The following is a 23,960-nucleotide window of genomic DNA, read 5'->3' as shown; positions in this document are numbered from 1 at the left end:
GCATGCAAATTACTTTCCATGTCACAGGGAAACATCTTTCTTCCCAACTCTACCACTACCCTTTCCTTCTAGAAAGTTTATCTTCAAGTGAATTATCTTACACCTATGCCTTACACGGGTTTAGAAACAGAAATGATTGTTTCAGTTGCTTCCCTAAGCAGATGTGTGCATCAGGCACACAGACTAGGAACTCGGCTACATTGGCAAAGAAGTGCTTTAGATGCGGTTTATGCATTCTAACACTGTGACACCAGATGGCGCTGTGGAGTTCTGTTTTTACCAACCCAATTTCTCTTACAAAATTTGCAACTCGTTTAACTGAAACACTTCTTTGATGTGTCTAGATCCAGCCTAGGTGGAATTTATGCTCCAGGATTGTATACTGGCTCTAATTAGTTGCAAATAATACATGCTGTGTTTGTTATAGTTATGGAAGCTTGTGGAGGAAGTATGTTAGAAATATAAAAGGCAGATTCAACATTGGCAGTTTAAACTTGCTCTCCTTCTCTGCAAGTAAAACCATAGCTTAAGTGAATTATATTAACGTTGTTTGGGTATAAATCAGGTGTGGTGATGTCCTTTCTGGCCTCAAGGCCAAAACTTAATGAATGTCAGATTTGATGTGGCAGAAGAAGAAGAAGAAGAAATTCTTTTCTTTTTTAGTACATTATTCTGAAATAGTAGCTGAATAATAGCAATGTCATATGGCAGTATGCAACAAAACAAAACAGAAAACCAAAGGGAACAACTATGCCACCAGAAAAAAGTTAAGTGTGAAAAACGCTATATGCCCTTTGACTTGGTATGCCTCTCCAAACATATTATAACATTATAATTTAAAAATATATTCTGTGTGTACTTATTTTGACACTTACCTCTGCTTTCTGGTGTCTGTATTAGGCATGAGTGTATGTGTGAGGCCTGGTTGGCGAAAGAGCAGTAAGTTGTTCATTCATGAACCATACAGCTCAGCAAGATACTAGGTAAACACCCCTAATCCAGGGATACTATTTTAATAGTTCCTCTGGCAAGACCAATCTCCTAAAAAAATTGTTGGGGCATGTTTCACACCCACTTACTAAGGCACAGTCCACGTCCTGGTTAAGGCAGCATGTTCTCGGATGGTGGAAAGGTTTCGCAGGTCCAGCGGAGGTGGTCGGACTGAAGATTTAAAGAGAGAAGACTTCTTACTGCCACAGAGCTGGCCAAGGACAGGGGCAGATCCGGTTGTAAACTTGCTGTGTGGGTAGCTGGTTACTTAACAGGATGGAAGCAGTTCCAAGAAAGGACATTTATGACATCAGGGGGCTCATATTGTGGACTCAGGTAGCAGAGCTTCCTTAATTTCTTTAGAGCGCCACAGTGGTGTAGTGGTTAGAGTGTTGGACCAGGACCTTGGAGGCCAGGGTTCAAATCCCCACTTGCCATGAAGCTCACTGGGTGATCAATCACTGCCACTGAGACTAACCTACCCCACATGGTTGTTGTAGGGATTGAGGAGGGTGAGAACTATGTTCTCCTTCAAAGAAAAGGTGGGATATAAATGCAATAAAATAAATATTCTTGCTACCCCAAAGTAGCTCACAGGCCGCAGGAGTTTCTGGTCCAATCTTTCCTGGGTAACAGCAACACCCTTTTAATGCAATCTCATCAACACAAGCCAGGTCTGGTGATTTGAGGAGACCAATGGGGACCTGACTGGCTCTAAATAACTGTTGCTCCAGGCTTGGTCTGAGCATCTTGTTCACCAAGTAGCAATGAAGCCCCTCCATCTCTCTCCATCTGCAACCTGACCAACAGCCCATCCACAACCACATCTCCTGCCTCTAAGTCCTTTTCCTCAACCATCTCATCTACCTCTGCATATTTTTTTTAACATTGCTCTGGCCTGCACTCCCGCAGGCCAGATTTTGTACAGTTCAGATACCAGTTTAGTTCCTCTGGAAAGCCAGGCCAACCTCCTGGCTTCCCAACTAAGACTGCAGTCCCAAAGACACCTACTTCTTGAGTGACTTCTGAGAATAGAAAAAACACACCTCAAGCCTGTAGTTAACAAGTGACCACCCGATGAATGTTGTATTTGCTCTAATGTCAGCTGTTTGTTCTGTCCTTTGCAAGGCCAGCTCCAAGTTTGAGCAAATCAAATTAATCATAGGGGCCTCTGGTGGGGGGTCCCTCATATACTAGTGGGTCCTCAGCCCTGGGCTTACCTCAGGGTTGTGAAACTGGATCTGGGCAGCAGATCACGTCCCCTCTCCTCTGTGGGCCAGTCATCTGCCAATCTCCTGTCATCACCATGACAGCAGGTGGCCCATTTTCACGTGGATAGTTTGAAATCAAACCAAGAGGGCACAGCCACAACCCGGAAAGCTTCATCAATCCCCACAAGGGTTTGCAGGTGTCATCCAATCTGATTGGCAGCACAAGCAAACCCCCATTCAGCCCAGTCCAACTTTTACTTGCTTCACACCACTCATATGAAGGGAATGTGGTTGTGGTTTGACTGAAAAAGCCTCACAAACCCAATGGGAAGGTCCGGAAGGCCTAATTCGGCCTGTGAGCCAGAGGCTGCCCACCGCTGGCTTACTTGATGGCAGAATTGGAAGCAGAGTGTCAGTGAAGGCACTGTGGAAAACTAAAATGGGAGCTTGCAGACCTAGCCACTGTATTCAGGACATGCCCCTAGGCTGAATTTGTCCTGGACTTGTTCACTGTCCCCGATATCCACTTGCTGGACTCATCAAATCAACTCTCGAAACTCCCAAGATAAACACATAGAGGTGCTCGAAAAAACAGCTTGCAGAAAGACAAGCTCACATTTTCGACGAGGCTTGAGATCCCGGTTCACCGGAGGTGGTTCCAGGTCTGTGGGGAGCTCGGGCAGAGGGCTGGAGATTTTTTCTATGCTGGCTGCAGAGCGGATAAACGTAGCTGAGCCTGGACTCATGGGAATGTAGCCGTCAGGTGTGCAGTCAGATCCTGGGATCGGTGGGGAGATGCTGGGGTGCATTGGCACGTAACTGTCCTCGGAACTATTTGATGTGCTGGAGTAGAGAGGGCTAAAACGACTTGGCTTCAGAAATAAGCACAGGGAAAGGGAAAGTTGGTTAACAGAAGGGTTCCAAATCAGAAATCAGGTGCCAAACCTTGGACCTATCCATCCACTCTCCCCTTTGCCCAGGATTCTCTCAGGTTCAGCCTCCTGACTAACTTGGAGTCCTACATCAGGAGCTAAATGCAACCTTTCAGGCCTCTCTTGTATGGCCCTCATGAGCAGACCCCATTTCCTGTGTGCACACCCCATTTAGCTCTGGGCTAAATTCCACCCTAATAATTTTTTAAGTCTAAAAAATGGCATACTGGAAGTTTGGATTTCTTTCTTCCAGGAGGAAGATGACTCACTAATAACTATATTAGTATTATTATTGTGATGTCTTTTCTTGTTTTGTATATAATTTAAAAAATTAAAGAAATTGTCCAGTAGCACCTTAAGAGACCAACTAAGTTGGTCTGGGTATAAGCTTTCATGTGCATGCACACTTCTTATACCCAGAACAAACTTAGTTGGTCTCTAAGGTGCTATTGGACAATATTTTTTTAAATTATTTTGACTGTGTCAGACCAACACAGCTACCTACCTGAATCATGTATATAAATTGCTTTTGTGGTTTTTAGCTGCCTTACTAATGTACCATATTTATGCAAATGCTATCGCATCAAATGCGCACCTCAGTTTTCAAAACCTTGAAACCAGAAAAGTATTTGCTGACACCATCAAATCTAATGTGCACCCTAATTTTCAGAAAGTAACTTGGCCAAAAAAAGGTGTATATTACATTCGAGTAAATATGGTACATTGTTTAAATATATTTTATTACGTTACTTTAGAACAACATACAGAGGAAGCTGCCTTATTGGTCCATCTTGCTTGGTATCCTCTACACTGACTGGCAGAAGCTCTCCAAGGTTTCAGACGAGGATCTCTCTCAACTCCACCTGCAGATGCCGGGGATTGAACCTGCATGCAAAGCAGATGCTTAACCACCGAGCTACATCCCTTCCGTTCATACTTAAAATGTGGAATTATTGTGATCATTATTACAGTAAACTTGGTATTAATACTGTTTCATTCTGAATGTGGAATTGGCATTGTATATCTTACATCGATTCCATTTTGTTGGTATTTGTAAACTGCCCAGAGACCTCTTTTGAAATGTGGAATGGAAAATGAATTAACACATAAATATTATGGACAGTAGGGGCTTCCAACAAAATGTTGCAACATGGAGTGCTCTTGTTTAGTGTTCTATGCCTAGTCCTTCTTTCAGGACACCCCATTCCTGTCCTCTCATTGTGTGAGTCCAATTCACATTGGGGCTATGTCAATCAATCAATCAATCAATCAATCACCACCACCATATGTTTTTGTCGAACTACAACTCCCATAATCCTGACAGTTTAGCTAATGGCCAGGCATGATGGGACTTGTAGTCCAACCACATCTGGGGTCTGAAGGCTGAAGAACCTTGGTTTAGCTTTTACCATGTCAATATGTATGTATGTAATGGAGCAATTCCTTCTCTCTCTCTCTCTCTCTCTCTCTCTCTCATTATCTTTGATTTGAATTTGCAACGTTCTGACTGCACCATCCTTGGCAGAAAAAGACAGTGGAAGGAGGACAGAGCCCTTGATATATCCTCAGCGTTATTTCATATTTTTCAATTGTAAACCACCCTCTGATCCTTGGATGAAGGGGTAATTAATTAATTAATTAAATTCTCAGTGGAAGAGCACTTGCTTTGCATGCAAAAGGCAGCAGGTTCAGTCTCCAGGCATCACCGAGAAAGTCCTCTGTGTGAAACCCTGGAGAGCCACTGCCACTATACTGAGAAATAAGGCCCATTTGGTTCAATGGGGCTTACTCCCAGGTAAGTGGGCACAGAGTAGCAGCCTAAACCAGTGTTTCCCAAACTTGGTTCTCCAGCTTTTGGACTACAACTCCCATCATGCATAGCTAGCAAGACCAGTGGTCAAGGATGATGGGAATTGTATAGGGCTGCCATACATTTGGAATTTCCTGGACATAGCCGAAATTTGTCCGTCGAAAATAGTGTTCGGGTGAAATTTATGAAAAGCAGCTGAAATGTCTGGGGAAACCCAGGCATTATGGCAGCCGATATAGGAAGTGTTGATTTTTTGGCGATTTTCCTAAAAAATAGGGAGGGAGAACTTAATTCTTTTTTTGGAGCTCAACTTTTGTATCCGGATGTTCACTTTTTGAAATATGGCAACCATAGAATTATAGTCCAAAAACAGTTGGGAGACCCACGTTTGGGAAACCTTGGCCTAAACATATGAAGAAATGCTAACTGTTATTTTGTTACATTGGATTGGGTAACCATTTATTATATATTGATCAGACGACATAGGCTGGTTAATTTCTTGTTAATGTTCACTTCTAAAACCATGCTAAATAAGGGTGTGTGTGTGTGTGTGTGTGTGTGTGTGTGTAAGACAGTACTGCACTTACCAAATTCAAGCTAAGCCTCTTATCCCTGCGTCTTAGGGAATTTCCTTCCAAGTCAGCTGCAAATCAAAAAAAGAAAAAAGAAAACCCATAGCAATTTACTTAGCTGTTCAACAAAAGGTAGGTCTTGGATGATACAATCCTAGCCTGTTGTGTGCAGTTTGAAGGTTCTGCTTTCACCTGCTCGCTATGTGAAAATGTACTTAACCAAACATAAAGAATTGTGCCCAAACCTCACTATACACACCAGATTCAGATATCCAAACATCCAGAGTGTGTCCATTTCATTACCTGTTTGTGCTAAGCTGTTTGGTGACAGCCTTTTCCAGGCAGAAATCATGCAGGGAGAGAGCGAGATCAGACAAATCAAAGAGGAGGAGAGATTGAACAAATCCACTGACTTCCACTCTCTCCTGTTGTTCTGTCTTTTGCAAAGTCAGATCGAAAGCATCTCTGAGCAGAGATCCATTTTTTACTTGGCTTACTCTGTGCGCTGAAAGGTGATATGGAAGGGCTTGTGAGGCTGTATGGACAGGCCCTGCTCCATGCCATGGTCTCTAGCACTCAGACTACATCAGAAGCAGTTCCACTTGCATACTAGTGAGAGCATGGAGGGTTCTCCATTGTGAGGTGGGACATTGATGCCACACACAATATGTGCCCTGGACATTGGTGGATGTATAGAAATTAACAGCAGTAACTGGGGCCAGAGGGGGACAAGGTTGGGCATTTGTCAGGGCCCCCTAGAGCAAAATGGGGCCCCACTGCCCACACAGTGTTACCCACTCTACTTTGCACAAAGTATTCAAGAAGATCAGCCAAAGAGAATTCTCGAATTGCATGTCCAGCTCTTCCAGGTTAGGGTGGCCAAAATCCTGGAGCCAACACAGATCAGAGCTGCAATGTAGTCAGCTAATGAGTTAAACTGCAAGTCAATTAATAAGTAAACTAATAGACAAAAGAATAAAATTGTGGGTTTCCCATCTGGAAAAGCTCTTTAAGAATACGCTCTGTGTGTACACATGTCTGTGTGTTTACGTGTAAAGTAGCACACACACTTTTAGAAAGTCTGCTTCCCCAGCAACTCAAGGCTGTTAGTGAGAATAACACTTCCAGTGATGGGTGTTTCTCTCAAAAGCTTCCAAGAACTGCACAGGACACTGATAAAATGAGCTGGTAAAAACATTCTTCAGAATTATCTGAAGGTGTGCAGAGGGCCTCTCTTCAAGGCAGAAAGACGAGATACACAGTTGTTAATAAATTAAAACAAAATAGGTTCCATACAATGCAATGTGCATATTAAAAAGCATCAGGAGTAGTAGCAGCAGTTTGTGGCTGCCAGTTTGTTTGTGGGCCCAATTCAAGATCCTCACACTAGTATTTAAAGCCCTAAACAACTTAGGCCCGAAACATCTGAGAGACCCCCTCCTTCTCCTACAGGCCCTCTGGGTAGTTCTGCCATTCTCAGAAGTTCAGGGTGGTAGCAGCTCGGGAGAGCAAATTGTCTGTGACTGCCCCTAATTTGTGGCATTCCCTCCTTAAATAGGTGTTTCTGGCACCTTCACTATACAGCTGTTGGCGAATGCAGAAGCCGCACATCTTTATCCTGGCCTTTGACACCAGAGAAGAATGTTTTCAAGAGCCACCCTATTCCTGTGACTGTCATTTGTTTTAACAGCTTTTAACACTGACAGCAGTCACGAAATTAAAAGACGCCTGCTTCTTGGGAGAAAAGCAATGACAAACCTAGACAGCATCTTAAAAAGCAGAGACATCACCTTGCCAACAAAGGTCCAATAGTAAAAGCTATGGTTTTCCCAGTAGTGATGTATGGAAGTGAAAGCTGGAACATAAAGAAGGCTGATCGCCGAAGAATTGATGCTTTTGAATTATGGTGCTGGAGGAGACTCTTGAGAGTCCCATGGACTGCAAGAAGATCAAACGTATCCATTCTTAAGGAAATCAGCCCTGAGTGCTCACTGGAAGGACAGATCGTGAAGCTGAGGCTCCAATACTTTGGCCACCTCATGAGAAGAGAAGACTCCCTGGATAAGACCCTGATGTTGGGAAAGATGGAGGGCACAAGGAGAAGGGGACGAAAGAGGACGGGATGGTTGGATAGTATTCTCGAAGCTACCAGCATGAGTTTGACCAAACTGCGGGAGGCAGTGGAAGACAGGAGTGCCTGGTGTGCTCTGGTCCATGGGGTCAGGAAGAGTAGGACATGACTAAACAACAAACAACACTGATTTTTAAATTGTTATAACCCTCACTTGGATCTGCTGGTGAAGGGCAGGGTAAGGAGGAGGAGGACGAGGAGGACTTCACTTACTCTTCCTTTCAAAATGTGAATGGCCATAATAATTAAAATGCTCCTATGGTCAACTGTCTTGTCCAGCTTTTGTCTCCCTGATATTTTCCAGATGTTTCAGATTACAGCTCATAGCAACCAGCACAGCCTCCTTATTCTGCCCGTTTCAACTTGGTTATCAGTCTTCTTTACTTAAGCACAGGGAGTGTGTTCATTCAACAGAATGTTCATTTCCTCACTTATTTAAAATAAAACACTCACACAATCCCAGTTTTTCCGAAGTTGAAAAACTGTTCTGGAGTGGCCCTGTGACAGACATCACAGGGAGCAAACCAATCAATATGACTTACGGTCAGTTACAGCTGCAAGCTTATTTCATTTATCTGAGACATTTGTACCCCCAACCACTTCAATAAAATTCCAAGGTTAGCTTACAAAATGTAAATGCAGTTTGAAAAGGTACAAACAATGTAAAACAACAACAGAATAAGAACAGTAACATCACCAAGAGCAGCATAAAATACAAACACACAACCCTCCCTTCAAAACCAGCAAAGATGAAAGACATCAAAACAATAATCAGCACCAGAAAAATTAAGAAGTCTTCCTTCACTAAGCACTATAGCAGCAGTAGGTCCTAACTCACTAGTTGAAGACCAGTGCTATGGATAGGGATTGGGGTGGGGAGGATTTGGTTCAATCTGCATTTAAAGCCGAATTTATCAAATTCAAAGTTTCCAGAGCAATAGGAGAACCAAAACTAAGCCACCCTTCAAAATCTGAACTTCTCCCATGTTTGCAATGTGATGCAGTTCGCCAACCAAACAACGTTAAGGGCAACTGTGTGTAAAAATGATAGTATTCATCAAAATAACATACAAAAATGCATTAGAATAAGAGAAATTGCTTCCAAAAATGTGCACATCAGTCAAAATTGCAGACAAAAATGCGGTTTTTAGGATAAATATGTACCCAAACGCTGAAGAATTTTCAGGAGGATTTTTTTGACAGCAACAACAACAAAAATTCATGAGTTGCTACAGAAACGTGAAGAACTGAATTTAAGATGGGAAAAACAAGAAACCTAGAGAACTCAAACTGATAATTCCTTCCATTCCCAGCTATGGAGTAAGGGTGGAACAAACTCTGAAATTATACAAACCAGGGACGGTCAAATGAGCTCAGGAAGGCCAGCTCTTAACAGACAAGACCATTCACATCCTTACCTCTCCAACTTCTCATGCTGTCCAATCCAGACAAGGAGATTCTCCTTGGCACCAATGCCCCTTGAGCACACGAGATCCCAACGTGTCCATTCTGAAGGGCCCCACTGGATGGCTCTTCAACCCGTTTGTCTGTGAAGTGGGTTGGCTTAGGAGGCCTTGGTGGTGGTGTATTGCCCAGAACATCAAGTTCAGTAATGCCATAGGAAAGAGCACTCGGGCTTTTATCAACCATTAAGGTTGGTGTCAAGGGAGGTCCTGAAAGCGGGGAGGAAGAGGAGAAATCACTAGAAGGGGGACCGCTTGAATCTGCATTCTTGAGAAGAGCCCCATGACCCATTGCCTGGGGCATCTCTTGCAGCAGGATGCCAGAAGGCTGTAGATAAAGTGAGGGCTGAGATGCCACAAAGTCAACAAAGACATCGTCTGATGAAGTCTGCTCCAGGGATCGGTCAGAATTGGACCAGCTGTGGCACCTGAAAGGAAAAGAAAAGAAAACTAGTATAGGTGTTACTTATGTTGCAGAACATAGGAACAGTGGTAGCCAGTGCCCATTGGCCACTGGTAAGGTGGAAGGAAGGAAGAGCAGCAACAGTCAACGAAAAGCAAAGCCACACCATGACTGGTTGAAAGTAAGAATGCAGTCAGCTGGGTGTAGGTTGGGTGACGTTAAACTGAGATTGGTGAGGCAGTGCCCTATTTTCCCTACCATGGGATAGGAAGTTGCCTTACCTAGCTCAGTACTGCCTCATTATATAGTTTCCATCGTTTGCTGCCGACATACCTTTATATTTGTGTGATGTTTGTGAGACTGCTTGTATTGTTGGATGTACATTTATCTGGTTTGGTTTCAATGTTTTACTGGATTTTATAGGATACTAATATGAATACTAATACTATTTTTATTATTTATATGCCACCCATCTGCATGGGTTGCCCAGCCACTCTGGGCAGCTTCCAGAAAAATATAAAAACACAATAAAATATCAAACATTTAAAACTTCTCTATATAGGGCTGCCTTCAGATGGCTTCTAAAAGTCATACACTTATTTATCTCCTTGACATCCGATGAGAAGGCATTCCACAGGGCAGGTGCCACTACTGAGAAGGCCCTCTGCCTGGTTCCCTGTAACCTCACTTCTTGTAGTGAGGGAACCTTGTAGTGAGGGAAGGCCCTTGGAGCTGGACCTCAGTGTCCGGGCTGAATAATGGGAATGGAGATGCTCCTTCAGGTTGTAGCCCACCCAGGGACCTTGTAGTGAAGCGCAGGTAAGAAATCTCTTAACTAAGCAAACCAGTGAATATGAGAAAGGGGGGAAATGTGCTTTTGCTTTCCTTCTTCCTGAATTGTGCAGGGAGGATGAGGGTTTTTTAAATACAAAAAATGTAAAAAGAACACATGCTCTAATTCTTCCCAGGATATTTAGTGTAAAATGGGGCTTGAGCAGCCCAATTAAATCTTCTTGTGCTCATCTTCATTCCACTCTTCCCTCTTTTTTCCAACCAATACTTCAAATTATGATTACGGTACATTATTTTGGTTAGTGTGCATTTTTTGTGTTTTTTAAAATATTCTATTTTAGTCCACATTCACAGCATACATTGAAAGTGCTGTGATACCACTTTAACAATTCTGGATTCCCTCAAAGATTCATGGAAACTGACATATTATGTTAAGGGTGCTGAGAGTTCTTAGGAGACCCCTATTCACCTCACAGAGCAAAAATTCTCAAGAGTTCCCTGGGAAGAGGGATTTGATTGTTAAACCACATATTGCGGTTTTGCTCCAAAGAGAATAGCATCTCTTGGGAATGAATGGGAAAAACTGCTTTGGAACTTCATCAAGCAATCTGAAATTTATGGTTCTGACATGCCTTTGGATATATATGCTAATTGTGGTTCTTGTCTGATGAATGATTATGGAATTCACTGTTGATGTTGATAACAAAAAATTAAGTTGCATAGTTGACTTTGTTGGTTCTGTCCCACCCCCACCCCAAATGTCATTGCAATCTAGATGGACATGAGGGATGCACATTCTTATCTTGTCAAAATCTCCAAATACTGCTTTAAACATCCCATTCCCACTGCTGGATAGCTCTGCATTCTGCTTAGTTTGAGGTGGTTGGTGGAATATGAGGTCAATTGTGAGAATAACAACCCTATTTCATTTCCAGAATTTGCTGAAAAACATGGTATGAACATTTTTAATATGGTGATTTTATACTTGCCTGGTGGGGATTGGAAGGATTTGCTTTTCATCCCACAAGTTTTTGTTTAATTTTTACTTTCCTCTAAACAGTATCAGAGTTAAAGGACAACAAAATACTTAGTTTTGTTTTAGCCTTTGTGCTAAAACTGAGGCATCGACTCTCACTGATTTACTTAACTCTCACTACCATTGAAATAATTGTGATTCCAGAGTGCTTAATTTTGCTTTGTGTCCTAAATTATCCCCCCCCCCCCAATTCTATTCATTTCTACCTTGCCTTTCCAGGAAAGCTTTTAGGACAAGCCATCAAGGAGAACATTTTGTTGACTACAATATAGAGGAGTAATTTTATTTGTAGGGGCAATTATGTTGTTCTCTTGTGGATGCGTTTGTGGTACTCATGTTTTGTTATAGCCATCGTTGAAAACAAAGTAGATATTGACTTGAAGAGGCACTCTGGAGGGTTTTTACGGTTTCAAAAATATTCAGCATCTGATTGCCGTTTTAAGCACAAAGAAGAAATTTGGGGATTATAGGTCAGGTTGACTTTTAAGGCTTCCTGCATTTTTCTTTCAGTGGAAACACGGGTAGCTCTCTCCCCACCAAAGCAAGAACAGAATGTGATGGGGGAGCCGGAAGGGTAGGACTGTTCTTTCTTTTGGGAAAATTTACAACTGGAATAAGGAACCTGTGCCTCCTAAGCTAGCTTAATGCCCTCAGGTGTAGAGGGCTCTGTCTCATTGCCATTGTGGAATTTTACTTCAACCACCAACCTAGGTGACAAGTAAGAGAAGAAATGGGGTATTACAGGCACTTTTAGCTGGTTCCTAGGATTCTCACACACCCCTACACACTTCTTGAGCACTTTTACTGGTTGGAATATGTCCTCTGAGATGCCTTCCCATGCCTGGATGGAGAGATGTGTATGTTGTGCGTGCGTGTGTTGTACAAAGTCACATCTATTGCTTGCTTCAGTGTTGGTCACTCCCACTTTTGCCTCTGGCCATGCCCACCACTGGCATACCCAAGTAGGGATTGGGCAAGACTGACTGCAAACCTTAAGAGCCATTGCCAGCCATGTTGAAAGTATTGAGTTACATGGTCCGATGGTCTGACTTGGTATAAGACCATTTCCTAGAATTATAGAAGCAGAAGAGGCTATCTAGGCTGTGTATATCCATGCATTTAAATCACATTACTCCCCCCACCACAAAATCCTGGTACCTGTAGCTTGTTAAAGGTGCTGGGAATTGTAGCCCTGTGAGGAGTAAACTACACTTCCTATGAATCTTTTCTAGGGAAGCAGAATGAGCTTGAAGTGCATGGTGTGTATGCAGCCCTGGATTTCCCGCACCCTTACTAAAATGTAGGAAGAACCGCACGTACAATGGGTCTGGCCCATCGGCCTATGAAAAACATTCTGAAAAATACTAAGCAATGCAACCATGTGGAGAAATATTAACATCAACTTAACAGAGCTGGCCCTACGATGCAAAGGGAGGCAGCTACCTAAGGCCTCAGATGCTGAGAGCAGGCAGAGCTATGTGCCACATAGCTTACCCTGTGCCTCCTAAGCTAGCTTTATGCCCTCAGGTGTGGAGGGCTCTGTGTCATTGCCATGGCTGAATCTTACTTCAGCCACCAACCTAGGTGGCATTCCCATCATACAATCAAAGCACTATGATAACACAATCATGGCTTCCCTCAAAGAATTTTGGGAGCTGTAGCTCTGTGAGGGGAATAGGGATCTCAGCACTCTTAATGAACTACAGCTCCCAGAATTCTTTGGGGGAGGTTGTGACTGTTTAAAGTGGCACCATAGAGCTTTAAATATAAGGTGTACATATGACCACAATTTATGAGCTTACATACTTCTATGTAAGCTATGTACTTCTTCCCCTTGGACCCAAACTTACTTTGGGAATAACCCTGTTTTGCTCCCCAAAACTGAAAGGCACTCAACCTTCCCCACTGGCCTCCAGATGTTCTGGACCACAACTCGCAGCAGCCCCAGCCAGGACACGGTTGCTAATGGGAGTTGCACTTGAGCAACATCTGGAAGGCCACAAGGTTGGAGGAAGGTTGTATCAGAGAGAGTTATGGTGATACCTGACATGACTGAGTTTTCCGGTCTCACAGTTCGATAAGAACAGATAGTCAGGAAGGAAGACAGACTCTGACTCGCTTGCTGTCTCCTCTGCAGCAGAAGCATCCGCAGCAGCCTGGTCGGCCAAAAGGGAAGGGTCTGCAACCCTCAAGGCGTGGGCAGAGGCGGCTGGCGAAGGTTGCGGGGAAGTGGTGGTGTGGGAGAGGCTGTCTCCGGAATCTGTGACAAAGGAAAGAAAAGGTTATAAGTTGACGGTGCTTGTCAGGAAGTCAGTTTGGCCTTGATCCTGTAAGGGGCTTGATTCTTTCCAAGGAGTGAAGTGAAGGATTTGTGGCCTATACTAATTTCTTCATTGTTTACCTTCTGTCCGTCCAGGGTTGTTGGAACAAAGAGTAAATCTACAGTACTGAGGAAGATGAGGTCAGCACTGGAAGAAAGCCTATGTGCTGTGGCCAAATTGGACTGAAACAATCAGTACTGGTGTATACCTGGGTTTCTGTTGTTTTCTTCAGGGCCAACATTTAAAATGAGGTTATAAATAATCTCAACTTAAAAGAAAACTTAATTTAAGGGACGTGTTCACAACATGGGTAAAATGGAATGTTTTCAATAGCTTTTTAAAACAGTTTTTTACTGATAATGTTATTCTTTTCTTCTTTACATAAATCATTTTGAGTTTTTAAAGGGTTTTTCTTTTACAATCAAGCAGTGTGTGTGTGTGTGTGTATCACACAGCTGTATTTATAATCAACCAATGGACTCATACAGTTGCAGCATTTGGAAACCCATGCAGAATTTCAACACATTTTGGCGGAGTGGGGTGGGAGAGAAAGATGGGCCTTGGAGATTACTAGGTTTGGGGTGTTCGTTATTATCACTGAGAGTTCTATTATGTTTCCTGAATGACTGTGTTAATGAAATGAACTTTGAGCTGATGGGGATTTTATTAATGCCAAAAAGATACAGAAAAAAAAGGAAGATAAGCCAGCTATACTATTTTAGGCTGGTGTTAAAGGATAACATGGCTATCCACTTGGGTAGCATTCTGCAGGACTCCTTAAAGTCCCCCAAATATCAGAAGCCTACTTAAGGAAGGGCTTTCAATGTGGTTGCCTCTATTCTGTGGAACAGCATCCCTTTTGAGATACAACAGACAGCCATTATCTGCATTTTCCTAAAACAACTGGAGACATTTTGGTTTCGACAGGCTTTTCCAGCTGGATGAAAATGCTGGGTGTCTTTTTGTATGGTATTTAAACTTAGCTTCAGAGAGGTTTTTTGAGGGGGGGGGGTTAAGCACTGCTTCAAAAACTATTTTTGCTTTCTTATTATTCTGATTGACTGATTATTTAATTTCTAAATAATTTCAAGATGCATGTAGATTGCCTGGAGACATATATGTAAAAGGCAATTCACAAATAAAATAATATTTCACACTGTGTATTTTTTGCACTATGTATTATTCTAACAACTTTAAAAAAGTTATAAAAAGGCTGCTTTCCCCAACCTGTGCGGAGGGTGGTAAGAATATATTGAGACAGCCCCCACCAAGCACCTAATATGGCCATACCACCGCCACGGCTTAAACAGCAGTATGCAACCCAATCTTGACAACAACAACAACAACAACAACAACAACAATTATTGATATTTAAAGTCACATTTTTCCATTATGGATAGCCACCAAGTGTTTACATTAAAGAGAAGCTCAGCTTCCCTAACCCATAAACAGTATCTGGGAAACGAGGCCAAGATATTATCTAACGCAACATTTCCAAGAAGCAAAGTGTTTATACTGTGGGAAGACAAACTGTAGTCTACAAAATGTACAGCCAAACACTTCCCCCAGACAGGTGTTCTGCATGGTCCTTTTCAAACCACCTGAGAAACACAGAGGCAGTAAGACAAGCCAGCCCCTCCCAGCCTCTGTGTGGCTAAGTGGAATTTGCAAGTTAAAAGAGGGATGGGGCAGGATGGAGGGGTACAGAAAACAAAAAACGGAGAGCCAGACTGGACTGGTATCAACTCATGGGGAGGGACCACTACTCAGTGACAGAACACCTGCTTTGCATGCAGAAGATTCCAGCTTCAATTGCCAGCATGTCCAGGAAGGGCTGGGAAAGACTCCCTGACTGAAACCCTGGAGAGCTGCTGCCAGTCAGTGTAGACAATACTAAGGTAGATGGATCAATGGTCTGACTCACTACAAGGCATCTTCCTATCTTCCATAAAAGGGGCAGGGGAACAAAATATTTGTTCAAGTTGCAAAATCTCCATAAGACCAGCAGATGGCAGCATTTTTGTTCTACAGCCAAGCAGTTCCATCAAGATTGATCTGTTCTTGGGATACCACTTTTGTGTATTTACTACCCGGCAAGGTGTCATTCTAAAGCCTTTGCAAGATCTACATCTATTTCTATAAACAGCCACACACTCAAGTGCACGCTTATTGATTAAAGCAAAGGAAAACTCATGCATGCATTTACATTATGTCTACAATGAAAGCCTACACATTTTAGAAAAGCCACTTAAATCTTACTGTTAAATGAGTCATGGACCAATTAGGAACACAAACAGCTTTTCAGATACAGAGTTCATCTGATGCATAGAAATGGGCAGTGCTGCTGCCAGCAATGATGCTTCCAAAAAGGCTGCAAGATCAATATTCTAAACTATCAGGGTTACTGCTAAAGGGAGATGGGTGTTGTGTCCTCCAGAAGTGCCTTCTTGTCTGGCAATGGCACTGCCATTCTTGCAGAATCAGCTTAACTAGAAAGTGTTGGAAGTCCTCACTGCACCTTAAAGTGGCATTTGAACAAGTATGTAAAAGAATTTGCAGACTATATTACGGTGTAATTAATGACCCACTGGATAAAATGGCCTCTATTTTGCAAAATCAATCTTCCTGCACATGTCCCAGGCCAAATCTGGCATAAAAGGTCAAATATTATGGGACAAGAACTCATACCACCAGAAACTGGTGCAGTTAGAGCCAGACTAGAAGGCCTAGGTACCCACCTTACCCAAAGAGCGTGGGTGCCCTCCTCCCCAAGCAGCCAGAGGCTAGGGAGCTGGCAGCACCAAATGGTCCTGCACCAGGAAGCATGGGCGTAGCCAGGACTTTTGTTGGGGGGGGGCAGAACTGATGTCACTGGTCAGTTAGTTAAGTATTTCTATTGTTTTACTTGGTCTAGAGGGGGACAGCTGCACCCACTGCCCCCCTTTGGCTACGCCCATGCCAGGAAGTGAAGTGCTGCTCACTGTCCCCAAGGCTGCAACTGTTCACCATTTTAAACTGAATTATTTCCACCCCAGGGTGAGAGTGACGGCAGGCTCAGCCAATCAGACACCATATTTTGGGGGTGGGGGGATGGACCCAATAAGGATACCAGAGCAGCGAGGGGTCAGGCATTCTCTAAATTGGTAACGGGGAGGGGAGGCATTTATTTATTTTATTTCATGGAATTGATGCACTGCTTGATTGCAAAATGTATATATGTTTATATATAAATAAATAGGCTCATCGTGCTTCCCAACCGCTGATAGAATAGCATCTTCAAAGGGATCAAGGTTGTTATCTGATTACTGGGGGCAGAGAGGGTAAAGTGAAGGGGAAAGGGGGTTTAGGCTACCTTTCTGTGTGTGAGGGGGGAGGTCTGGTGTGGGGGGAGTGGATTTGCTGCTTTTCAGAGTGCAATGCTGCCTGTCACTGCGCTCCCATGCTCCAACATGGGAACTAGTAAGTAAACCAAAATAGTAATAACAAATCATTAAATCTCCAATGATCTTTCATTGAAAGGAAACCCAAAGCACCACCCTTGGAAAATCACACTGCTCAGGGAAGCAGGGAGCACGATGCAATATGTCTTCTGAATGACATATCATTGCCGGGTGTTTTGTGCATTGTGAGCTCTTTTTGCAATTACTGGAGGGAGGGGGCAGCACATCAATTAAAATCTCTCCAAACTGTGCTCTCTCTTCTGGCGCTGGCCCGTTTGGGGAGTGCCGGAGGTAAGATGGATTTCATCCATCTGCTCCAACTGTCCTGGAGCCCTTGTTAATAGTGATAGGGTTTCTAATGGGCTGTGTGATCCTTGAAGATAAACCTCAGTGACATTCAGATAAAACTGGCAAGGCTAGAATCCATATCTCTGGAGAGAACTCAGACTCAGGCAAATGAAGCTGCCCACTGAAGGGAAGAAACAAGAATCCCTCGATTTGCATAATTTATTGTAAGCCATTTTGCATCTCCCAGGGAAATAGGTAGAAAACATCCTTTCCCAACCTGGCACCCTTCGGGTGTTTTGGACTACGACTCCCATCAGTTGTGATGGCAGGTGATGATAGGAGTTGTAGTCCAAAACACCTGGACAGTATGGTGCTGAGTAGAGTGTATGTGAGAGAGAGACAGTTATTTTACAGTACTTGTATTCAGACCATTCAATTTTCTGCAAATGGTCTGAGCACATTTGCAGAAGCTGACACTGAAAATGGCTATGCTTATCTGAGGACCAATGTATACAAAATCACAGCAAACTGGAGTCTGGGATTAATGCAATGAGAAGTAGTTATCTTCCCAAACCATTCCGAGCCAGCAAATCCTCTCTACCCACCTCCCCTCTTTCACCTCCCTTCAACAAACCCCTTGCCTTAACATTCCATAGCCAAAGCCCGCCTTCCCCAATGTGGCACCCCCTCATTCAGGATGTTCTCCCTATCCCTAACCACTTGCACAGTCTGCTGTTGTTCTTGGAATAAACAAATAAATGAAAATTAAAACTGGTGATATATGATTCTTCAAGTATATAATCAACAGGGGCTGCCCCCAGCTTACATTGCTCACCAACCCAACCCCACCCCTCAACCCTCTTGCCAATTCCCCATCCTGCCCCTTTACACCTCACCCAAAACCCTCACAGCTCTTTCAAACTCCCCATCCCATCGCAACTCCTCTGTGTGTCTCCATCCTTCTTTCATCCAAACTGCTGTTGTTTAAAATTGCCATTTTAAAAGCTGGCTCTCTCCCGCCCCCCACATCCCCTACCCTGTGATGTGGCACTCCAAATCCTCCAATGGTGGCAGTGTGATGACAGCCTTAAATTTATATTTAGATAAAGATAAAAACAGCACCCATACGATCGTGAACATAGATATTTAAAAAGACAAAAAAGGCAGACAACCCACCAGAAGCAGGGAAGGAAAATCAGTGATGGCTGTAAAGGGAGGGAGGCCATCTGAAGAAAGGAACAAGCTCATCTAGCAGGGATCAGCTAATGGGCTGGAAGTTTGGTCTCGGCTTTATGTACATCTGGGGCAAGTGTTTTGAATGTATTCTGGAAGGGGTATTATATGCAAATGAGCACTCAAATTATGAGAGAGTTGGGTTTGTTTGTTTGTTTGTTTGCTTGCTTGCCTGCTTTTTAAAAGCTTCTACTAGCAAATGCATCCAGTCTCTAAGGTCAACATTCTGGGGAAGGAGAAAGACACTGGGACCTTCTGCATGTGAAGCAGATGCTTTACCACTGATCATCCATCCCTGAGGTGAGTTTACAGTGATTTCATTAGGAATCTCAAAGATTCTTACACCTGTCCGTAATTAAATTTTGACATGAACAGTTTAAGGTAACACACAGCCCTCCAGATGCTGTCGGACTTCCAACTTGCATCAGCCCCAGCCAGCATTGCTAATGGTCAGAAATAACGGGAGTTGTAGTCCCACAAAGTATTGAGGCAGCACGTTGGGTATCGAAGGCTTAAGGGGCTGCACTGCTTAATATTGTGCAGGCAAACCCACTTTTCAAATGAGTGGCAAAGGAGTTCCTCTTTGAGAGCCTATGACTTGCTGGTGGAGTAAGTGCTAGATACTTTGGAGACAGAGGTGAGGCCAAGTCTTGCAGCAAGTTGAACTGTCAACATGGACGTACCCAAGGAGGAAGTACCTTGTTCAGAAATCACAACCTTGAAACCATGGTCTGAGCAATGTGGGCTCACAAACACTTTCCGTCCTCTGTCTCCTTCACTTCCTTGCTTTTGATAACAAACTAGTTCTCTGGTGCCACACAAGATTACTAAATATTAAGACAACACCTTTTCCAATTATATTACACGTTTCTCCTCCAAATACTTTAATGACCGTGTTTGCTTTTTGTACTCTGGTTGCTGGGTTTGTTTATGGATATTTGTTGTTTTCCAGTTTCCAGTTTTGTATTTTGTTGACTATAAGCTGCTTTGAGGGCCGCTAAGGAGCAGGAAAGAAGCACATAGAGTAATTAAAGTATCAGAGTCTGAAAGATCCCCCTCCCAACAAATATTATACCCAAGGGAAGAGGATCAGGATCTTGTCAGCAGGGTGGATTCTGATCTCCCCGACCCTCTACAGGCCATATTTAGGGGCTCCTGTTCATTCCTTGGGAGCCATGGGCTACAGCCAATCTTAGTCCTACTCAAGAGTAGTCCCACTGAAATTAATGAACATGGCTAGCTTACATGCAGCTAATCCACAGCAAATGCACAATGTCTCTGAGAAACAGACAGCAAAAGTCACACGGAATAAAGGGGCAGAAAGTTGATCTCCAGGGCTCAGAACTGGCAAGCACTAATTCCTCTGAGTACTCTCTCCAGCCCATTAGCAAATGCTCTTTGCAGGGAGAGCAAGTGAGAATACAAAAGTGTCCCTTTGGGCTGTGCCGACATCTGAAGCCAGGCTCCAAGGACAGAAGCCGGTGGCCTTCTGCACATTTTCCTAAGAGCCTAGTAATAAAATTGAGGTCCATTAAAGGCACATGGCAGCATCTGCGGACCATAAATTATGTATGTCCGTTTTCTATGGAGGGAGCAAAGAGATTCTATGTTCTCATTCTCCCCCCTCCCCCTTCTCTTCCTCCTGCTCCCTGCTCGGCAATCAAGGCAGCAGTCTGCTTTCACCATCAGAATAAAGCTTTATTTGATAAGCTGAAGCACTAATTGGGAAAAGAAAAATCACTGAAGCTTGCACATATGACTACAGAGCAAGATAGGAGATTACATGATGTATATACTGGAGACCCTTGAAGTACCTCTGTTTTTATGCATAGGAAGCTACCAGACTCATAAACCTCTGGTCCATCCTGCCTGGACTACTGTAATGAACTGTATGTGAAGCTGCCCTTTAATACCACCCAGAGACTGCAGCTAGTGTAAAATGTAGCTGCCAGGTTGGTAAGTGGGACAGCCCAATGAAACCATGTGTCACTCAGAGCACTGCACTGGCTGAACTACCAGGCCCAATTCAAGCTATTAGCACTAGTACACAAGGTCCTGCATGGCTTGGGACTAAAGTACTTAAAGGAGCCCCTTCCCCAATATCAGCCAGTTATACCTGCAACCACAGTGGGAATGGCTGTAACTCTGCTTTGCATGTATAAAGTCCCTGGTTCAATTCTCAGCATCTCCAGGTAGGGCTGGGAGAGTCCCCGTCGGAAATCCTGAACCACTGATTATCAATGTAGACAATACTGAGCCACATGGACCATTGGTCCGACATAGTATGAGGCAGTTTCATATGTTCCAGTGCTTCTTAAGGCACAGATGGGGATACTGTGATCCTCCAAAAAGGTTGTTAGACTTCAGCTCCCATCAGCTTAGCCAGTACTGCCAATGGTCAAGCCTGATGGGAATTGTAGTCCTGCAAATATTCAGAGGGTTCCCCATCTCTGCCCTGTGGCATGCCTGCTACTCAGCAATTCTTTTGCCATGCAAATATACTGAGCTACAGCTATGTTGGCTGATAATATAAGCTGAGGATTCTAGCAACCCATCCCCTCAATCAATAAATACACTGGGCTAAATGCATCTGACGTTAAGCTGCGTCCTCAAAGTCTAAAAGCAAATTAAAGTGGTATATAGATTTGGTATGTTCCAGTGATAACATCAGAAAACTGGCTTTTAGTTTCCCCTTTTTTTCTTTTAAGGGACACTGAAACATTTCTCGTAATCAACAAGCCATCTGCAAGATGATTCATTCCCAGGCATACGGCATAAAAATGAAAGTGCACGCTGCAAATCTCTTGGAGAATTGTGACTGGAAAACCTGCCTCTTTAAAGGGAGTTCTCCCCCAAAACTGGTGCCTTTCAGAGGTTTTGAACTGGGGCTGATGGGATTTGTAGTTCAAAATATTTGGAGGACCCCAGGTTGCAAAAGCCTCTTTCAAGATTTTGGTGCTTGCTTCTCTACAATTCAGAAAAAAAGCAGATATATTTAAAAGTGGTTTTGGTCAGGGAAACTTTTACAAACATGTTCCAAAATACAAGATTCAAAAAACTTGAGAGGTGGGGAGGAATACCCCCTTCATAGGTATGCAAAATGCTTCCACATGGTCAGAGACTTTCTCCAACCAAGCTGTGATCCATTTAAGATATTAACAGTGAATGAACCACTTTTGCATGAGTTTGATCCGTCTTTCCATTCCTACCTGTTCCATCTTCCAAATGTCCGAAGTTGCAGATTTGGGTGATGTGGTGCATCCAAGCCTGCATTTCCTCCTCCGATTTGGCCACCAGGTAGAAGGTGCGGTAAGTCGTTTTCACAATGAAGACAAAGTTGTTTTGGAATTCTTTCTTGATGAAGCTCGAGCCCGAGTGCTTCACCACCTCACATTCATTCAGGTCGATCACCCGGATGGGTTTTTTGGAATGGCTGTTTCGGTAATACTCCAGGACATCAGGGTTTCCGCTCATTCGGCCCTGGCGCAACACGAACCAGCGCTTTCGCCAAGCCTGAGAAAAAAATAGCGAGAAGGATTGTTGGTGGCAATGTGTGTCTGCCAAAATAATTTAAATAGGAAAATGTTCTGGAATTTCCCCCCTATACAGATGAGCATAATTTGCATCATTTACATCAGAAAAGATTCAGGCTGCATCAGAAATTTCTTTTTAGTTATAAATAAAAACAAAGATGGAATGAAAGAAAAAAGGAACATGTGAATAATAATGATAATACTCCTATCAACTCTCATTAATGATACACTAACCACCAGTATTGTCCATCTTAAGTTAATATAAGACCTCCAGATGTCAAAATAGGTATCCACACAGAACTGATTTTTCCTCTCCGCACAAGACACATCATATGGGGACTTCTGGAGAGGAAAAATGGCGGGCGTCATGGAAGCGAGCAGCTCCTGAAGCCAGCCAGAGCCAACTGCGCTACCAGGCTGGCTCTGGGCAGCTGAGGCTGCCGCTGCCATGTTTCCGAGCAATAGATTTGCAAATCTGGGGACATTCTGGGGAAGGAATTTGTCCAGGGACAGTCCCCAGGAACCAGGGATGTCTGGTAACCCTACCTCAGGAATGTGTGCAAACTGTAAATATGCAGGTTCCTATCACATATAGCATATGCTAACAATTGAAAAGGCTTGTTTTGTTTGGTTTAATTTTATTTTTGGATTTCCAGGTTTACAAACAACAACAAAGAAAACAATTACGATATAATCAATAAATCCCCTTTGACTTCCTTCCTCCTCTTTTGTGGATCCTTATGCCAATATTTTCTCCTGCATCGCGTCTGTTACTCCAATTTTATCAAATCTTTAACTAATCCATAATTCAACTTTTAGCTACAAGTGTCATATTAGTCCTACTAATGATTTTACGTGTTTACAGTAGTTTTTCAAATACACTGTGTACTTTCCCCATTCCTTATTAAAATTTAAATCTTCCTGATTCCTAATTCTTCCAGTCAGTTTTGCCATTTCAGCACAGTCCATCAGTTTTATCTACCATTCTTCCTTGGTAGGGACTATGTTTTCTTTCAATCTCTGAGCTAACAAAGTCTGGGCAGCTGAATAGTCTCTTCAGGTCACAGGATTTCGGGAAATGGCTGTTATGTGCCATGGTCCAGAGGTTAGTATGGGATCATCAAGCAAAGAGAACCATGATTTTCAGACAGAGGGGAGAGATATGTCTTTTGTGGGCTGTGCCCAGCCCAAATGAGCATCATCTCTCTCATCAACCCAAAGTTCTCTGTGATGGGCCAAACATTTGGAAAGGGTGCTTCAACTTCACCACAGGAGAGGGTGGACTATGGACAACCCAGAACAGAGCCAACTCCAGGTTTGATGAAGCTCTCAGCAAAAGCTCCCTCTAATTTGCCCCCCCCCCCATATCAGTGGCCTTGGTCCTATGTTGGCTACCTTGCAGCAGGCAGCATTGATGCAGCAAGTCACTTCTGGAACTACAGTAGAATATACTGCAAGCTTTGTGATGACAACGGCAACAACAACTTATATGCAGCCAATCTGACTGGGGTGCCTCAGCCACTCTGGGCGACTTCTGGTAAATTATAAAACCACAGTAAAACATTGCACATTAAAAACTTCCCTATACTGTACAGGAATTACTGGGTTATCTGCATCCAGAAAAAAAATTTGTTTGCAAGAAAATACGGAAATGAATGCAAAACCTGTGCAAAATGCCCGGAAGTGGCTTTTACATCATTTGAAGGCTAAAATATAATGTGGAATTTAACAGTTTGGGAAAAGTAATCAAAACAGAATAAACTGTGATGTGAATGCAGCCATTGTGCACACAGCCCCATTTCATC

At 43.2% G+C, this 23,960-nt stretch overlaps 1 protein-coding gene across 9 annotated transcripts in view; it reads right to left on the bottom strand.

Moving 5' to 3' along the window:
- GAB3 (GRB2 associated binding protein 3) overlaps nucleotides 1-23,960 on the bottom strand; it is a 90,889-nt gene that overhangs the window by 8,640 nt on the left and 58,289 nt on the right. For 7 of the 9 annotated variants that reach the window (XM_080991281.1, XM_080991278.1, XM_080991276.1 and 4 more), the window contains 7 exons: nucleotides 21,832-22,135; nucleotides 13,384-13,600; nucleotides 9,065-9,537; nucleotides 5,531-5,586; nucleotides 3,899-4,018; nucleotides 2,818-3,073; nucleotides 1,080-1,161 (listed from right to left, as the gene is read on the bottom strand). In XM_080991281.1, the coding sequence (XP_080847407.1) occupies nucleotides 1,080-1,161; nucleotides 2,818-3,073; nucleotides 3,899-4,018; nucleotides 5,531-5,586; nucleotides 9,065-9,537; nucleotides 13,384-13,600; nucleotides 21,832-22,135 (1,508 nt within the window). Of the gene's footprint in view, nucleotides 1-1,079; nucleotides 1,162-2,817; nucleotides 3,074-3,898; nucleotides 4,019-5,530; nucleotides 5,587-9,064; nucleotides 9,538-13,383; nucleotides 13,601-21,831; nucleotides 22,136-23,550; nucleotides 23,703-23,960 lie in introns of those variants that run through there. The other 2 variants (XM_080991283.1, XM_080991284.1) reach the window with 2 other exon arrangements.

Source organism: Podarcis pityusensis (genome assembly GCF_964106645.2).
Source record: "Podarcis pityusensis genome assembly, chromosome: Z".
In the NCBI taxonomy this organism is placed as follows: Eukaryota; Metazoa; Chordata; class Lepidosauria; order Squamata; family Lacertidae; genus Podarcis; species Podarcis pityusensis.
The sequence above is the reverse complement of the archived record's forward strand: the minus strand, read 5'-3'. Positions and strand labels throughout refer to the sequence as shown.